The sequence below is a fragment of the Lepisosteus platostomus genome, chromosome 19 (genome assembly GCF_059453375.1).
Source record: "Lepisosteus platostomus isolate fLepPlt1 chromosome 19, fLepPlt1.hap1, whole genome shotgun sequence".
Classification (NCBI taxonomy): domain Eukaryota; kingdom Metazoa; phylum Chordata; class Actinopteri; order Semionotiformes; family Lepisosteidae; genus Lepisosteus; species Lepisosteus platostomus.
This window is the reverse complement of record NC_142629.1, coordinates 5,110,233-5,126,620: the sequence shown is the minus strand read 5'-3', so window position 1 is coordinate 5,126,620 and position 16,388 is coordinate 5,110,233. Positions and strand designations below refer to the sequence as shown.

The following is a 16,388-nucleotide window of genomic DNA, read 5'->3' as shown; positions in this document are numbered from 1 at the left end:
CCTGCACACATAGATCTGTGTTTACTCTGTACTTGCAGTATATTTTACAGATCTCTGATTGAAGGTTTTTTTCCCCCACACTTCACTGTCATACAGGGCGATGCGTTGGTTTATATATCTAAATATTTAGAGCCAGATTTTTGTGGGGAGATTGATATTCCTGATCATCAGATTAAAGTATATGCATACATTGTTGAAAGTGTGAAGCAGTACCTGTTTCCCTGAGATCTGCCGTTCTTCTGGAAAAATCTGTAAGGAGTTCTCGATCTGTAGTCTGGGTGGGTCCTCATGTCCCAGTATAGTGACGGGGACACTATACTGAAAAAAGGTGCTGTCTTTTGGATGAGATGTAAAACTGAGGTCCTGACTCTCTGGTCCTTAAAAATCTCAGGGTGTTTCTTGAAAAGAGTAGGGGTGTTACCCTGGTGTCCTGGCCAAATTTCCCATTGGCTTTTACCAATCATGGCCTCCTAATAATCCCCATCTCTGAACTGGCTTCATCACTCTATTCCCCTCCCCACTGAGAGCTGATGTGTGGGGAGCGTTCTGGTGCACTATGGCTGCCGTCGCATCATCCAGGTGGGGCTGCACACTGGTGGGGGTGGAGGGGATCCCAATTACCTGTAAAGCACTTTGAGTGGAGTGTCCAGAAAAGCGCTATAGAAGTGTAAGAAAACTTATATTATTAGCATTAATTCCAGATCTCAGGGAAACACCTGGTTCTCAGGACATGGTTGGAAAGCAGCACCTCATTTTTTGACTCCATCTTGGCCACAGGCCTTTCATGGATTTCCATGCTTTTCAAGAAGATAAAAAAAACGTTAGGTAAATGCGTTTCCCAGACTGTTTATTTTGAACGGCCAATCCTTTATCTCAGTACTTTTTATCAGAGCTTTTTTTAACTCATTTAAAAAACTCATTTAACTCATCTGCTTAACACCTTGTACGTCAAAAGCCTTCTGAATGCAAAATAACACGTACAGTATTTTAGAAACAACCTCCTCCTGTTGTCTTAGTTTTCATTTTATGGAATCCCTCTAGCCGCTGTAGTTTCCACGTAAAAGCACTAGAGGGCGCATCTGCCTTATACTGACGCACGAAACCCATCGGCCCCGCAGAAAGATCATCGTCCTGCTGGCACTCTTTGGTTTGCGTCATGACGTCACCGGGGAGAGCGCCGGCCGGTAGAGGATTCTGGACTGCAGAGAGCTCACAGTGAAGTTGTCCAACCGAGGCCCGGGGGTTTCTGTCATCTTCAGCCATGGATCAAAAGTCTGGCAAGGATACCGAGCGGAGCTGCGTCCTGTGCTGCCAGGAGCTCGACATTTTCGCCGTGGGCAAGTGTGATCACCCGGTGTGCTACCGCTGCTCCACCAAGATGCGGGTGTTGTGTCAGCAGAAGTATTGCGCCGTCTGCCGGGAGGAGCTGGACAAGGTACCGTCACTGCGGGCACACCAGGCCGGGGTGGCAGAGTGGCTGCCTAGGCCTTAACCGAGACGGGCTGTGCAGCAGACAGCGGACAGACCGGGGTGTTTTAGTGCCTGTATAGTTTCTCTTGAATGTAAAGAATAAAAAATGTATAAAGGGCAGAACTGTGAGTGTGATACGACTGCAAAATATGCGGCAACGACTTTGATGAAGCTATCAAACCCCCACCGTTAATATCTAGTTAACTGGGATTTGTATTCTTTGGTCTTGGCCAGTTCTAGGTTTTGTTTGTTAAGGGTGAGTGAGGGAGGGTGTACGTGTGTCAGAGGGGCCGGACAGTACACCCACTCCCGGAACTGCTCCGAGCGAACATGCGCTCGGCTGTGGTAGCAACACACTGCTGTCCGGCCCCTTGACAAGAGTTCGCAGGACCTCTCCAGCTGTCTTTTGCGAAATCGGTAAAAAAAAATAAAAAATGGTGCTCGAGCAGTTTCCCCTGTGTCGCTTCTCTGGAAGATGGCGAGCCGTGTTACTGTGGCACCACGGGTACCTTACGAGGCATCAGAACGACACCGGCGGTTAGATTGAAGTTTTCTCTGAGAGGCCTGCTGGCAGATCGATTTGAAGGGGCTGTCTAGCTTCGTGTTAATCAATCAATCCCCAAGAAAACTTTAACTTCAGGCATGTCCGGGCTCCGTCCCCCAGTCGGCCATGCGCGTCAGGACTGTCTGTGTAGGTATTGCTTTCGGAGCTCGTTGTCAAGTTCCCCAAGTCCCCTCGCACCTTTGACTGACCATCCACGACTATGTGCCTCTTAATAGATCAAGGTTAACTCCGTTTAACGCAGACGGTTTGTTAGTGGATGTGGGTGGTTTACAGGTGATACATTCTTACAATCCCCCGCAACGCTTTGCTCTGAGGTCGCTCTCGCCGGCCGCAGCTGGTCTTATCTTTGTACTTGGATGCTGGTACACAAGGGCATCTATTTATGCTTTAGATCTGAAATCACACGTCCAAAGACAAGGTCTGGAAGTTAAAGGGTCGGTTTGAGATATCCCATCTGGGAATGGGGTCACTCAAATGCACCCTACTTTCCGAAGCCGTCCTTCGGTTGGGCCGTAAAACCGAGGTCCTGACTCTCTGTGGTCATGAAAAATCCCAGGGCGTTTTTCGAAAAGAGTAGGGGTGTAACCCCGGCGTCCTGGCCAAATTTCCCATTGGCCCTTACCGATCATGGCCTCCTAATAATCCCCATCTATGAACTGGCTTCATTACTCTCCTCCCCACTGAGAGCTGATGTGTGGTGAGCGTTCTGGTGCACTATGGCTGCTGTCGCATCATTCAGGTGGGGCTGCACACTGGTGGTGGTGGAGGGGAGTCCCCATTACCTGTAAAGCGCTTTGAGTGGAGTGTCCAGAAAAGCGCTATATAAGTGTAAGCAATTATTATTATTATTATTATTTCTAACCTGGTAGTTATTCATAGCTATGAAAAACCATTTAGCTGATTAGTGTAAGTGCTAGGGGTAAATTTTAATACCGCTGTAGTAAATTCAGGGGTGTGAGAGTCTGGAATGAGTGACCCAGCCTTGTGGTTGAAGCTGAACTAGTTGTATCTTCCAAAGATGCATTAAGCACTAGTGTGGGTAGAACTCCTAATAACAGGAAACATGGAAATTAAAACTCATAGGTGAGGATGTTTACCTAGAGCGACTGTTTGCACCAGGGAGCGTGATATTGTGTTGCACGAGGTCCCTGTTGCTGGCTACGCTCAAGCCTGTTAAAGTGAGAACGAAATCGTCCTAAATTAAGAAATGGTATGTATTTGTCAAGCATGTTAGATAAAAAATGTACAAATAAACACTGTTCTGTGTTTGTGTTTTTACTAGCATTTTATTTCATGAAGGTTATAATCCAGTAACTGTTTACCAGGTCACCTGAAGTCAAATTAATAATTAACAGTTGTCTGCTGTAGAGGAAGCTTTTAAGACAGTGAAGATATTGAAAATCTGGTCTTAGAAAACTCCTTTTTTTTTACCAGCCCTTCTTTGGAAAGCTTTAATGAAAACTACAGGTTATACATTTTAGGCAACAGAGATGTTCTGTGCCGAATCATTTTGTTATTTGAACCTGCTCATATTGAATAACGTTTCCTCTTGTTTCGTCAGTCAGTTTGGAAGATTTTGCCAGGGCGCTTGCGAGTCAGGAACAACGTTTATTTTCTGGACCTATTTGACCTCACCTGTTGTGTTTTTCTTGGCTCGCTTGCAGTCATTCCAATTCGTAACTGGTCTTGCGAGGAGTCTGTCTGTGTGAATAGCTGGACTGACCTGACGAACATTGTTTCTCTTCCAGGTCATTTTTGTCAAGAAACTCGAACCGTTTGCCGCAATACGTTCCCAACAGCTTCAGTGCGAGAAGAAGTACGATATTTACTTCAGTGATTCCAAGATCTACGCACAGTTCAGGTATGTGGTTTTTTTTGGGGAAAAAAACCTCACAGGACCAAGGATAGAGACAGGCCTATTCTTAGCCATTTTATTCCATTGTGTGACTCCAGTCCGTCAGGTACTTCATGCTCTTAATTGGTTATTACTTCATTAATAGGAGCAAGTAGGAGCAAGCACTTGTATTTGGAAATTCTGCCTGCCTCTGATTGCGACAGGTTGACAAGACGTCATCCTTTTTGTTTGTTCAGCTGGGGCGTGGAGAGAGCCGTGGCAGCCAGCTTTTAATGAGAGGAATGGGTTTGAGCCTTGCCGAGCTCGTGCGGCGCGTCGTGAGACCGCGATCTCCCAGACATCTTAAAGTATTTTGACTTTGCCTCCCTCCTTGATTTCAGGAAGATTTTACAATCGGAATGCCCGCAGTGTCCTGAACCGAGAGTCTTTTCCAAGTTCGAGGAGCTGGAGCACCATATGAGGAAGCAGCACGAGCTCTTCTGCTGTAAACTGTGTGTGAAATACCTTAAGGTAGACACTGCCGTTGACCATACACCTCTTGTCAAACTAAGGGGTATTGAGAGTTCGTGTGTCGTGCTGGATATCCAAATATCAGGACAGCCCCTTTTCTGTTCTCCATTCCTTTCCAGGAGCTCTGTCTAGCCACTTTTATCCACTTAGCTCTCCAAGGGCTGCTTGAAAGAGCATTGAAATAATTAAAGATTTAGTAGGGGTGAAGGTTAACAGTGGAAGAGAGTGCTAGGAAATGTGAAGGTTGCTTGTATGAAATCTCAAGGTGAAGTATTGCAAGATAAGTTAGTCAAACCGGTAAAGGGACTTCTTTCATAATTAGAGGGTAGCCTGAAAGGCAGCATTGTGACTGTTCTGCATGCAGGTGTTTGTTTGTTGACAGTCAGCTACTTTGGATGTCATAGGAAATGAACTGGTTATTGATTTTAGGAGAAATACCACACCCCCTCAACCCACTATAATTGATGGTCAGCCTGTTGAAAGTGTCGATGACTATAAGTACTTGGGACTGGTCATTGACAAAAACCTAAAATGGGACAAATGTGACACGATCTATAAAAAAGGCCAACAGAGACACGTCTTTCTTAGAAAACTCAGGTACTTTAAGTTGGATAAAACTATTCTTACACTTTTCTACCAATCATTCATTGAAAGTGTCTTGACATACTGCTTCACTTGTTGGTTTGGCAGCATAAGTACCGGTAATTGTAATAGGCTGGTAAATTCGTGAATATAAGGGGCAATATAATCAGGAATAATCAAATCAACTTAAGCATCCTTTACAGAGGGTGACTAAGATAGCCAAAAGCATCAGGGAGTGCGTGTCTCACCCCCTCCATTGCGAATTCACACTTCTCCCATCTGGGAGATGCCTCTGTGCCCCCAGGTGTAAAACCAGCAGACTCAGGAAATCTTTCATCCCCACTGCAATCACACTCTTAAACAAGGCAAAGGAACTACCTTGTCTCTTGTTTCAATTCAGTTCAATTCAAGGCGCTTTATCAGCATGACCGATGGGTACAATCAGTGTTGCCACAGCAAATAAAAATCCTGAAATTCACATGAAACAAAACAAAAAATACAAGTGAAATAAAATCTACAGACATTTACAACAGAGACATATCATAAAGTATTTACAAATACCGTAGACAGATGGAGTATTATTGGGAGACAGACTCACTGTTCCTCAGGCTGTGGTTTCTCCTGTAACACTGCTGTGTTCTCCTCCCTTTTGATTGTGTGTATTGTCATTGTGTTGTGTTTGACTGTGCCGTAAAACAGATTTCCCCTAGGGGACAATCAAGCTTGAATTGAATTGGGAGTAGTTTGGCTTAAGGTGCTGTCCAGGTGCTTGACGTTGACGTTTGCCGTGCGCTGCTTCCACCCCCGACAGATCTTCACCCACGAGCGGAGGTGGTACAACCGGAAGGAACTGGCCCGCCACCGCACGCAGGGAGACCCCGACGATACGTCCCACCGCGGGCACCCTCTGTGTAAATTCTGTGACGACCGCTACTTGGACAACGACGAGCTGCTGAAGCACCTGAGGACCGAGCACTATTTCTGCCATTTCTGCGATTCGGACGGCGCACAGGAATACTACAGGTGTCCAGGATTCCCGTTTTGGCCTGTGCTCTGGGCGCTGTCGAGGAGCGTCGTGTCGGTAGAATTGAAAAACAAATGGCAGCTCGTGAACTGAAACACAGAATGATTTTGTTGTTTCGCATTTAGTCCTTGCCCAGTGTTGGGTAATCGACCAAGCCAGGCGTCATCTCAGAAACCATAAAAGGCATCGGTTAGTCAGTCTTTTTTTTTTAGTGGGCATTCACATGTTTTCTTTTACAGTTACAATAGGAGAGGTGATCGGCTTTTTTGTTGTGTCATTTGTGTGATTTTGGAAGATGGCGCCATGTTTTTTTAGGCCATATTCAGTAGAGGAATGACTAAGTCAGCAGTGCGCGTTTTCCCCCTTTCACTCTGGAGGTTCAGACGCGTACAGTTTTTCCCGTTACGGACGCAGGATCTTGGGTGGAACCCTGCCGTGGGGATCGTGTCGAAGTTCCTCCGGCATTGGCTCGTCCCCCCCCCCCCCGGAGGCTTTTTGTAACCTGGTGGGTTTTTGTTCCCGGCGTTTCCGCAGCGACTACGAGTACCTCCGCGAGCACTTCCGCGAGAAGCACTACCTGTGCGAGGAGGGCCGCTGCAGCACCGAACAGTTCACCCACGCCTTCCGCACGGAGATCGACTACAAGGCCCACAAGGCCTCCTCTCACAGCAAGAACAGGGCCGAGGCGCGCTTGAACCGCTACATAGACCTGCAGTTCAGCTACGCCTCGCGACACCAGAGGAGGAATGAAGGTGAGCTGAGGCCCAGGGGGACAAGTGGGTATTTTACCCAATTTTATCCAATTTACACAATTTTGTTAATTGGGGCTGAAGAGGTGTCCTTGGGATGAAGTTCTTTTTAATTCCGGGTGAAACGGATCAAATGTGGTATGAGGTCAAGACAGAGGGGGCCTCACAGGGGGTGAGGAGCTCAGTGACAGCTTGTAGTCGGACCCCCTGATGGTGGCGTGTTCTCTGCTGTCGTTGGAGTAGAGGACTACGAGGAAGCGGAGAGCTATGTCCGGTCCCTGAGGCCGACGAGAGGAGGAGCTAGGGGAGGGCAGCAGAACCGGAGAGGAAGCTGGAGATACAACAGGTAGGCTCTTGCGCCGCTATTTCAGCGCTGCCGAGACCCCCGGGACCCGATTCTCCCCTGCACAGGCTTCCCGTGTAACTAACGAAGTCATTGGCGGGTTGATCGCTAGTAGGCGGTTGGCCCCACAGTGGGGGAGATAGGGGCCTGCTGGTATTACGAAGGCAGAGGAGCACTTTCTTGCCACTAGAGTAGTTCCGACATCTCGGACTCCGGCCTGCTGACACATTTGTCGCCGTTTGTCGCTCGCAGGGAGGAGGAGGACAGAGAGATCGCGGCTGCGGTCCGAGCGTCCGTGGCAGCTCGCCGGCTGGAGGAGAAACGTCAGGCTCAGGAGCGAGAGCCCCCGAAACCCCGCAAAGAGGAGGCGATGGAGGCCGAGGACGGCCGGAACCTCAGGAGCACGACCAAGCCACCCAGCGAAGCCCCAGGTGTGCGCGCGTTTTAAAAAAGGAACGTCGCCCAGATATCACATCCATCTCGGACGAAAGTCTCTCCTAATACAGCTGTTATTTGCTTTCTGGTTAAGTAGGCACTAAACAACACTTGTCATATTTTATATCAGTTGGACATTTGTGTGTAATTATGGACAGTCATTTTGCTCAAAGCTCTGGAATACAGATTACAGCATGCTGTGGGGATCAAGGATCAAGCCGTATGTTACTTTACTTTTCTTTGATTTAGGTCCTAAAGAAGCAAGTAAGTCAGTAAATGGCAGCGCTCCTCTGAAGGGGGAAGACTTCCCAGTTCTTGGGGCAACAGCTGCACCTATGGCATCCATTCCAAGGTGGGTTGTAGTGCACATCCGTATAGAGTAAAGAAAAGAGGCAGAAAGCTGACTTATTGGCAGTATCAGTCACCCAAAAAGTACTGCATCCTCTGTTAAATAACACGGGCTCTGTCAAGGAACCTGAAACGAGCAGCGGTTGAATGCCTGCTGGGTCTGCAAGTTTGTAATACTGATTTCAACATGATGTTAAATGTGTTAAGTCTATCAGAACTGATTCAGAGTGGGGGGGAAAGCACAATTAATGATTGGTTAGACAGTGTAAGGATGGGTGCTAGGGTTACAGTAAGGGTTACTATAGTAACCTGTGGTTAGGGTTGAAGTTACGGTGGTTGTTGGAGTGAGAGTCAGGGCTGGAGCTGAGAACTATGGTGGGAAGTCGAGTAATTCCAGCCTTCAAACACTCTGAGCCGCCCTGTGATGTTACAGACTGAGAGGAGCCGATGTTGCCATTTTGTCATGAGAGATGTCAAAGTGAACCCAATTTATGATGCCCTGGTTTGTTTTAGGTTCAGGACATCCTGTTTAGCCCAGAGGCCTGTCTCCTAAAGGCTGGAAACAGCAGAGCTAGGCTGTGCCTGTTCGTTCAGGGCAACAGAAAAAATATTAGAAATCTTAACGTTTTTAATTCATGGTGTAATAGTAATAATTGTGTTACAGTGTGAAAGACACAAATTAATCCAGTGTGGTACTTACTGCTAACCCCATCCAACTCTATAAAAATCTTAATGGGAGTTAATTAGTTAGCTAACCGCTGAAACAAAAATGAGGAGTTAAAAACCTTTGACTAAGGTAAGGATCTTCAACCCTGGACCAGAGAGCCTTAGCCTTAGTCCAGGTCGATTTCTATAGGTTGAGAACAGTAATGGTTGTGAATCGATTCAGGTATGGAGATTTGTCAAGTTAAGTCGTCTAAGTAATCTTCAGAACCTCAGGGAGAGATTTTTCTTAATGGAACAGATTTGCATGGTTCATCAGTAGCTTACAAGTGTTGTAGGAGTAAGACTAATTGTTGCAAGAGTATGGAAAAAGCTACCCAGCCATGCTGTTAAAGCTGATACCATGACTTCTTTCAAGATGCATCTCGATGATATCCTTGCTATCATTTATTTACTAATCAACAAACCAAAGGGCCTCATTTAGTTTTGAGTCTTTCTTATATTGTTAAGTTGCATGTCTTTCTGCTCTTTAAAGAGATATGATATACTTTGGAATTACATGGAATCATTTTTAAGATGTTGGTTAACATTGCACTCCACAGTCACAGTCACAGACCAAGTCATAGCTAGTAACCATTCTGAATCAATTTAAACTTTAACCACAATTGAAGTGCTTTTTAAGAAATGCAACTGAACCCGACTGGAAAAACATAAATTGTAAAGTCTAGCTGAGTTCAGAACCGATCGATAAAATAAACTTTTACTATTTTTATTTCATTTTTGTTTCTTTATAATCTATAGTGGGTCAAGAAGTGCATTTATGCTTTACTGCTTTACTCTGTAAGAGCCCGGCCTTCATCTATTATTTTTAACACTTTCGAGCTTCAGAGCTCTTACCTTAAGCAGACGAATAGCGCTTTCAAGAGAATAACACTACTTTCTTTTCACATATTCCCTGCTGCATCACAAAAGCGCTTTAAAAATCCATTGTGTGTGCGCACTGTAGGTCTGCTTGGGTGTACAATTCTGTAGCTTGGACCAAAGAAAGAATGGCACCTAATCCACTTTGACGTCATTTGCAGTTTCAAAACCCCATTAAAACAATTTTCATGAAACTGTCTCCTTTGTTGGGTTTTTGCTTGGGAGACATTTTGTTTATTGCAGCAGACTGTTGTACAATGATTATGCTTGTCTTGACTTCAAGGTTCTATTTCATGTATTTCCAAATAATGCAGTCTGCTTTTTGTTCATTTTCTTGTTCTGTGCTCCTGGTTTAAATTCCTAGCATGGTTACCCGGCACATTTTCAGTCTTTCCATTTGCTTTAGATGTAACGCAGACCACCTGGGCAACACCATTAACTATAGCTGTACATTTCTTTCCAAGCAATTGACAGTAGACATTTAGTCTGGGCTACTTCCTTGTCAGTGGGCTACTTTTGCCCGATTTCATTGGATTCTTATCTTCATTCTGGTGTTTTAGTTTGTCTTTGCAATACTCTTAAGACGTTTTAGGTCAGCGAGTACATAATTCACACTAATTTGCAAGTGTTAATTAACAACATACACAGAAAGGTCCGTGCTTTTGCTTTGCATGTTTGTATGTTCTAAATCATGCTTTTAATTAGGGGTTAGAGTGTCTCCAGAATCAATGAGAAGCTTTGCATCCATGCATCCTGCAGTGTAGAAATCTGAGATAGTAGGCCTGATCTCACTTACAGTGGATGTGTAGTTAATACTGCCACTGATTATTGAAAATTATAAGTTGTTCTTTATGATGAATATAGACTTACATTTCCTCTTTGATTTGAAATGTATGTCCTTGTTGAGATGCTTTCTTTGAAATTGGCCTTCCAGTCAGAAAAGGTTAAAACCAGGTTCCGTCTAGCAATGTTCGGTATCTCACCCATGCTCAGGGTCGTACCTGACCTTTTCCTGATAGCCTTTTCAATGATTGAGGATTTTTGGAGCGTATGTGCGGGTGAGAAAGCATAAAACGATGACGGCCCGCTCATCTCATTTGTGTTTTCCCTCTCCTGATTTTCCAGCGCGATCAAATCGGTTCCTGTCGAGCTCAAAGAAGACGATTTCCCCAGCCTGTCCAGCGTGGCACTGACTTCTCCCATGACCACAGCCTACACTGCCCAGCCCAGGAAACCGTCCTCCTTCCAAGAAGAGGACTTTCCAGCCCTGGTGTCCAAAATTAAGCCTCATAAGCCGCTCGGCGGCACCTCATCTGCCTGGGCCAACGCCGCGAACAAGAATTTGGCGAAACCAGCCGCGCCGGCCTTCTCCTCTTCCAGTCCCTCCCAGCCCAAGAAGAAACCCGCGCCGGGGAACAACGCCAAGGCCAGCTCCAGGGCCAAGCCCGCCTGCTCCGACGACGAGGACGACAAGGCCGGCAGGACCACTCAGGAAATCCGCAGCATTCCGACCATGCTGGACATCTCCTCCCTGCTGACGGGGAAGACCTCCTCCCCGCCCGCGTCCAAGGTGGGCAAGAGGAAGAAGGTGGGCGGAGAGAGGCCGACCCCATCTTCCTCCTCCTCCTCCTCCTCCTCTCTGCCGCCCGCCGAGGAAGCAGCCCCGGCCGTGGCCCAGAAGGAGAACGTTCCCGACAGTAAGGCGCCCACTCCGGACGTCACCGCGCCCGTCTTTCCTGCCGCCCCCAAAACGAACCCGTTGGTTAACGGCCACGCCGACAAGCCGCCCGACAGCAGCGGCGTGGTGGTGCCCAAGGAGCCGCCGGGACTGAGAAAGCAAGTCGCCCCAGATCCCTGCCCGCTCCCCGAGGAAGAAGAGTTTCCGGCGCTCATGCCTAAGAAACCTCCGCCAGGTAGAGTCCAAGACCGTGGGGCTGCGTCCCTCGCCCACAGCTGGGAAATTAAAGTCTGGCTGGGGCAATCGCGCGGGTTGCCTTTCGCCATTGCCACGTTTAGAGCAAGTGAGCAAAAGCTGGTAAAAATACCAAAATGCCCTGCCCGTTTTCACCGTACCATGGCAGAAACACGTAGCAACCCCTCAGAGCGTTAATCAAATCGAATCGGAGTTTATCGCATGCACAACAATACAGCGTGCCGCAGCGGTAGGAGCTGGCAATGAAATGTCTTTTCTGCGAGCTCACAAAAATCACAAGAATCACAAAAATCACAAAATTAAGGTTATGAAAAAGGGTTACATAATAATAGATGTTATAGAAATGGAATAAAGCCCAATATGAGTAAAGTTGCTATGTGTTCATGGTGTATGCAATATATACAAGTCGTGTGGTTATGCTGAATACAGTGAAAACTGTGTGTCCATGGAGCCATTCCAGGTGATTTGCTAAAGCAGCTGCAGGTTGGCTATTGAGCAGTCTTATTGTCTGCTAAAATTCAAATTAATACAAGCATAAATCTTGCAATGCTCTGTTTAAAGCATGCTTTAAAACATCGGTTGGTAATACAAAGCGAAAAGCGAGCAAGTGGCGTTTCAACTTTGCTGAGCTGATTGTGTTGGCTTTTTTTTTTTGGCACTGTCGACCCAAGGTGTCTGGAAAGGGCCGCATTTAGAAAGTGTTAAAAAAAAAAAGTCAGTGGCTGTTTTATGTTCCAAAGGGACAAGTAATAGGTTTATTCCACGCTTAAAAGAGAAGAAAACGCAACGTTTCGGCCGTGGAGCCTTCTTCAGGTGTGAGGAAGAAACGTTGTGTTTTCTTTCTTCTCTTTTCAGCGTGGAATGAACCTATTACTTGTCCCTTTGCAGCCTACGCATGCTGACGCAGCTCCCCACCTGTTTTATATTCCACCAGGTTTCAAGACTGCGTTTCCCATGAAGGGAGGACAGACGGGCCTACCTCCACCTCCCCCTGGGCTAGCTACACCTATTAGCAAACCTCCCCCCGGCTTCACTGGCATTTCCTTGAATGCGAATCTCTTAGAGCCTGCCATTCCATCGGTCACGGAGTAAGTGAACAGCACATCCTGCTGCAGAACCTTAACTCCCCACAAGAGGGAGTATTGAGACCACGAAATCAACCGCAAAGAAGCCAATCTGATCAGCTGCATCCACCCTGCAGAAGAAATAACAATCGTGCAGAAAAATAAATAGTGCAGAATTTGTTTTGCAGTTTTTGTTTCTAGGCCTGGTTGTAAATATTTATTCCTGGGAAGTGTTAGCTAACATATTCTAGTGAATCTCGTAATTTAGGGATTCTAATTCTTATGTCTATATAGTAGTGGATAAAAGGTAACCGAAGCTATGCCATTCTAATTTTACTTGTTCAATTCCAGACCAGTGTATTCTGCAGGCACCTACCTCGTACCCGAGAATTTCCAGGCCAGAAATATGGAACTCATTAAATCCATAAAAAAGTTCCTAAACAACGACGAGTCGAAGTTCAACGAATTCAAAACCTACTCAGGCCAATTCAGACAGGTAAGCGCGTCTAGGAAATTCTGTCACTTGCACACAGACATGAACTGTCTGCACTCTTTGTAACCTTTAGTTCACAGGCGCATATATTTTGGAGAAAACAAAACAAATGTGAGTTTAACTTCAAACGAATTAGGCTGTGCTCTGCTTTCCTGGGCCGCACACCTGGCCGTGACGTTGGTGAGGATTGTGTCGCGAGAAGAAATGTTTCTCCGTCAGGGAAGTCCCAACAGACAAAACGCTGTTTCTTCTTTATCCATTTCAGTCCGGAATGAACCTCGGCTCTTTCCTTCTTTTTATTCTGCTGTACCCCTTCTACGTTGCGCTGATTCCATTTTTTTAAAATGTTCATGATATTGAAAAAGACGTCCAAATGAAACATTTTCAGCTGCCCCTCGTCTTTAGGCTAAACAGGGATCTTAACCCCGCTGTCTTCCCCAATCCCAGGGTCTGATCTCTGCTGCGCAGTACCACAGGAGCTGCCGAGACCTGCTGGGAGAGAACTTCAAGAGGATCTTTAACGAACTGCTAGTCCTCCTGCCGGACACCGGCAAGCAGCAGGAGCTCCTCTCGGCCCACAGCGACCTCCGGGTGCTGGAGAAGCAGGGCGGCAGCAAGCCCAGGAAGAATAAAAAGAGCGCCTGGCAGACCGGCACTGCCAACAACAACCTGGACTTGGACTGCCAGATCTGTCCCACCTGCAGGCAAGTCCTGGCGCAGGAGGACTTTGTGGCCCATAAGACCTTGCACGCGGGAGATGAGGACTTCCCATCTCTCCAAGCCATTAGCAGGATCATCAGCTAGCCCCCTCACCCCTCCCCCCGCCCCCTCCCAGCGTGATGGTCCACTCGTCCACCCAGGCAGGGTGAACCCGCATCCGCGCTGTAGGAACAGGTGCGCTCAGTGCAAATAATGAAGGTCGCAAAACCCGCCGTGGGGGGTCAGGCAAGTACTTCTTCAGTACGAGAACGGAGCGGTCGTAAGGGTGACCCTTTGAAAGACTGAATCGATTTCCGGGAAGAGTAGTAGTTTCTGAAAAGTCCGACAAGCTGAAGCGGTTCAAATCTATCCCAGCCAGTCTTGTGCTGCGAGGCCAGAGAATTGAAAAGAAGAAGGGGGCATGCAGGCATGCTGGCGGATAACGGTCTCGGCCTTTCCCTGCCGTGTTTGAGGAACAGCTGAAGCGGTTAGTTGTGCTTGAAAATGATCCATTTAAGATTTACTTGAAAGTGAAGTGGTAAAGTTCTTGCAGATTTATCCCCCCTCCCCCCCCTCTTGGAATGCCCGTTTATGTTTGTAGATTTTATATATCAAGCTCTTCAAGCCTGTACATTGAACTGTAAAAATTGTATTTAATTTGTTATCCGCTTCAGTTCTTCAGTTTGTTGTTTAATGTGTATGCAGAAAGTGCTGAATGCAAAGGGCAAAGTACAAAACTTATGATTTATTTAACAACATTTATACAAATTAAGACAAAAATTTAGACACTGTATATTGAATGAACCTGGTATTAAAGGTTTAGACTACACAGTTAATTAAAATGTTTTGATTGTTGTGGTGGGGGGGAGGCTTTGAAAACAGTCCCAGAACTTTATTTCTCAAAAAAATGTAATTGGCCCAGTTTTACAGGGTAGGCATGATACTGAGCTTCAGTGATAATATGAAGCAGTTTCCACTGTTTGGCTGGAGCTGTTAGCAATACATTACAATGCAGTTCACGTCCTAGTGCATGGTTTCTTTAATGGTATGGGTTACTGGCTTCACAGCTTCATGGATGGTATTTTCTCCCATTCCTCCAGAATCCACAGATCCGTTTGTTCAAACTCTTCTGGGAATGCACTTGAGCTTAAGATTTTTTTTTTCACACTAATTCATGCCCTGATCACTTCCATTGTTTTGACTGTCCTTTCATTTGAAATACAATATTGAACTATACGTAGGGCATGATCTTTACAAAATTACTAAAATTTGAAGATAATGTTTGAGAGTATATGCTGTTTAATGTCATTCTATGCTGCTGTCTTCATTTTTTTGGGATCCACTCACAAACTTTATATATAACACTCTTCCAGCTAGAAAGAAAATAAGAAAAAACATCTTCATGCAGTTTTCACACAAATATCATTTTAAGGGAGTTTTTTACCATCTAGAACAGGTGAGCTGCCAATTAGGTAATCGAAACCATTATGACAAAGATCGAGTCATCTGTTTTACAAAATATGGCCACCATCATACCATCTGTTATTTTACCAAATGCTTTATCAAATGTCTTTTGGGGTTATGTTAGAAAGTGCTTAATAATTCAAGGGAGTTTCTCATAGTTTGAAAGTGTTCCACCTCGTTGACGGTTCTCATCTGGTCTTTTGCTTTCCCCTACAGACCGTGGTCTGTATTTTACTTTAAGAAAAGACCATAATCAAGCTCTTTCAATACCAGATTTGAAGGCACTTTTTCGAAGGATCTCCAGAATCCTTGATTTCTGACTACCCATTCTCTTTCAATTGGTTCACAGTGTAGAGAGAGGCATTTTGCTCCCTGCAAATGCATCTTTTTTCCTTCAGTTTATTTTGCTGCTTTTCATTGAAGCGATTTTGTAAAACAGTACCTCTCCCTGTATTTTGAAAGAGGTGCCAATAAAAAAGTGGTTAAATTCAGAGCTGTCTTTGTGTTTTGCTAGGTCTCAAGGTCCTCCTTTCTAATAGAAAGATTAGATTAATGTAGACTTTTACAATACTATTTCAGCTCTCACTTGCTGCTTATGAATTACCTGTGTTATGAGTGATTCTGCTTTAATATCCTCTTCAGACGTTACACATTCAACCACAATGATACTGAGTTGACAGAGAAACCAGTACTAGGGACTAATACGGACAGATACAGCACAAGTGTATGAAGGTGTAGTGCTTATTCTTGGAGGAAGCTTGTAATACCTGTGTCACAAGTTTCTGTTTCTGAGCTTTAAGTCTTTTCAGAAGCCATTTTTCTAGTTAACACAGCAAATACATCAGAATCTCTCTGAACAAACAGCAGTATATGCAACAAGTAATATGTTGAAATGTTTGAGCAACCAATCTAGCATAAATTATTATGTCTTAAGTGCACATATACTGAAGACGTTCATATAACCAGTCATGTCCCAGAGTGGAATTTGCTTCACAGAGTGATTGATCTTGCAAAACATTTTACGAAGCACAAAAGAACAGGACATCTTTGGAATATGTAAGTAAAAAGTAATTTTTTACGTTTTTGGTTACTTTATGATTTTGTACCCCAGTTATAGTTGGCCCATGTTCACAATCCTGAACAATGCAAAAGCCTTAGGTGAACAAAAACTTTTTTGTGAATTCCCAGCAGTTTGTGTAGTTGCATGAATGAAGTGGTACCCATCTTCTTAAAAACAAGATTTTTATTTTCATGACCTGAAAAGACAATC

At 45.4% G+C, this 16,388-nt stretch overlaps 1 protein-coding gene across 1 annotated transcript; it reads left to right on the top strand.

The window, feature by feature from the left end:
- The first annotated feature begins 1,153 nt into the window (after window positions 1-1,153).
- znf598 (zinc finger protein 598) lies at window positions 1,154-15,609 on the top strand. The gene is made up of 12 exons (XM_088612862.1): window positions 1,154-1,435; window positions 3,784-3,896; window positions 4,271-4,400; window positions 5,794-6,005; window positions 6,541-6,758; window positions 6,999-7,101; window positions 7,351-7,529; window positions 7,783-7,885; window positions 10,591-11,378; window positions 12,333-12,486; window positions 12,814-12,958; window positions 13,403-15,609. The coding sequence occupies exons 1-12, from the start codon at window positions 1,262-1,264 to the stop codon at window positions 13,757-13,759; spliced, it is 2,676 nt and encodes an 891-aa protein (XP_088468988.1). The 5' UTR covers window positions 1,154-1,261; the 3' UTR covers window positions 13,760-15,609.
- Window positions 15,610-16,388: the final 779 nt, after the last annotated feature.

Excerpts from the sequence above, each read along its gene's own strand:
- znf598 (XM_088612862.1), top strand. The coding sequence starts at position 1,262 with ATGGATCAAAAGTCTGGCAAGGATACCGAGCGGAGCTGCGTCCTGTGC. Across the intron at positions 3,897-4,270 it reads AAGATCTACGCACAGTTCAG|GAAGATTTTACAATCGGAAT; the intron begins GTATGTGGTTTT and ends CCTTGATTTCAG. Across the intron at positions 11,379-12,332 it reads GCCTAAGAAACCTCCGCCAG|GTTTCAAGACTGCGTTTCCC; the intron begins GTAGAGTCCAAG and ends ATATTCCACCAG.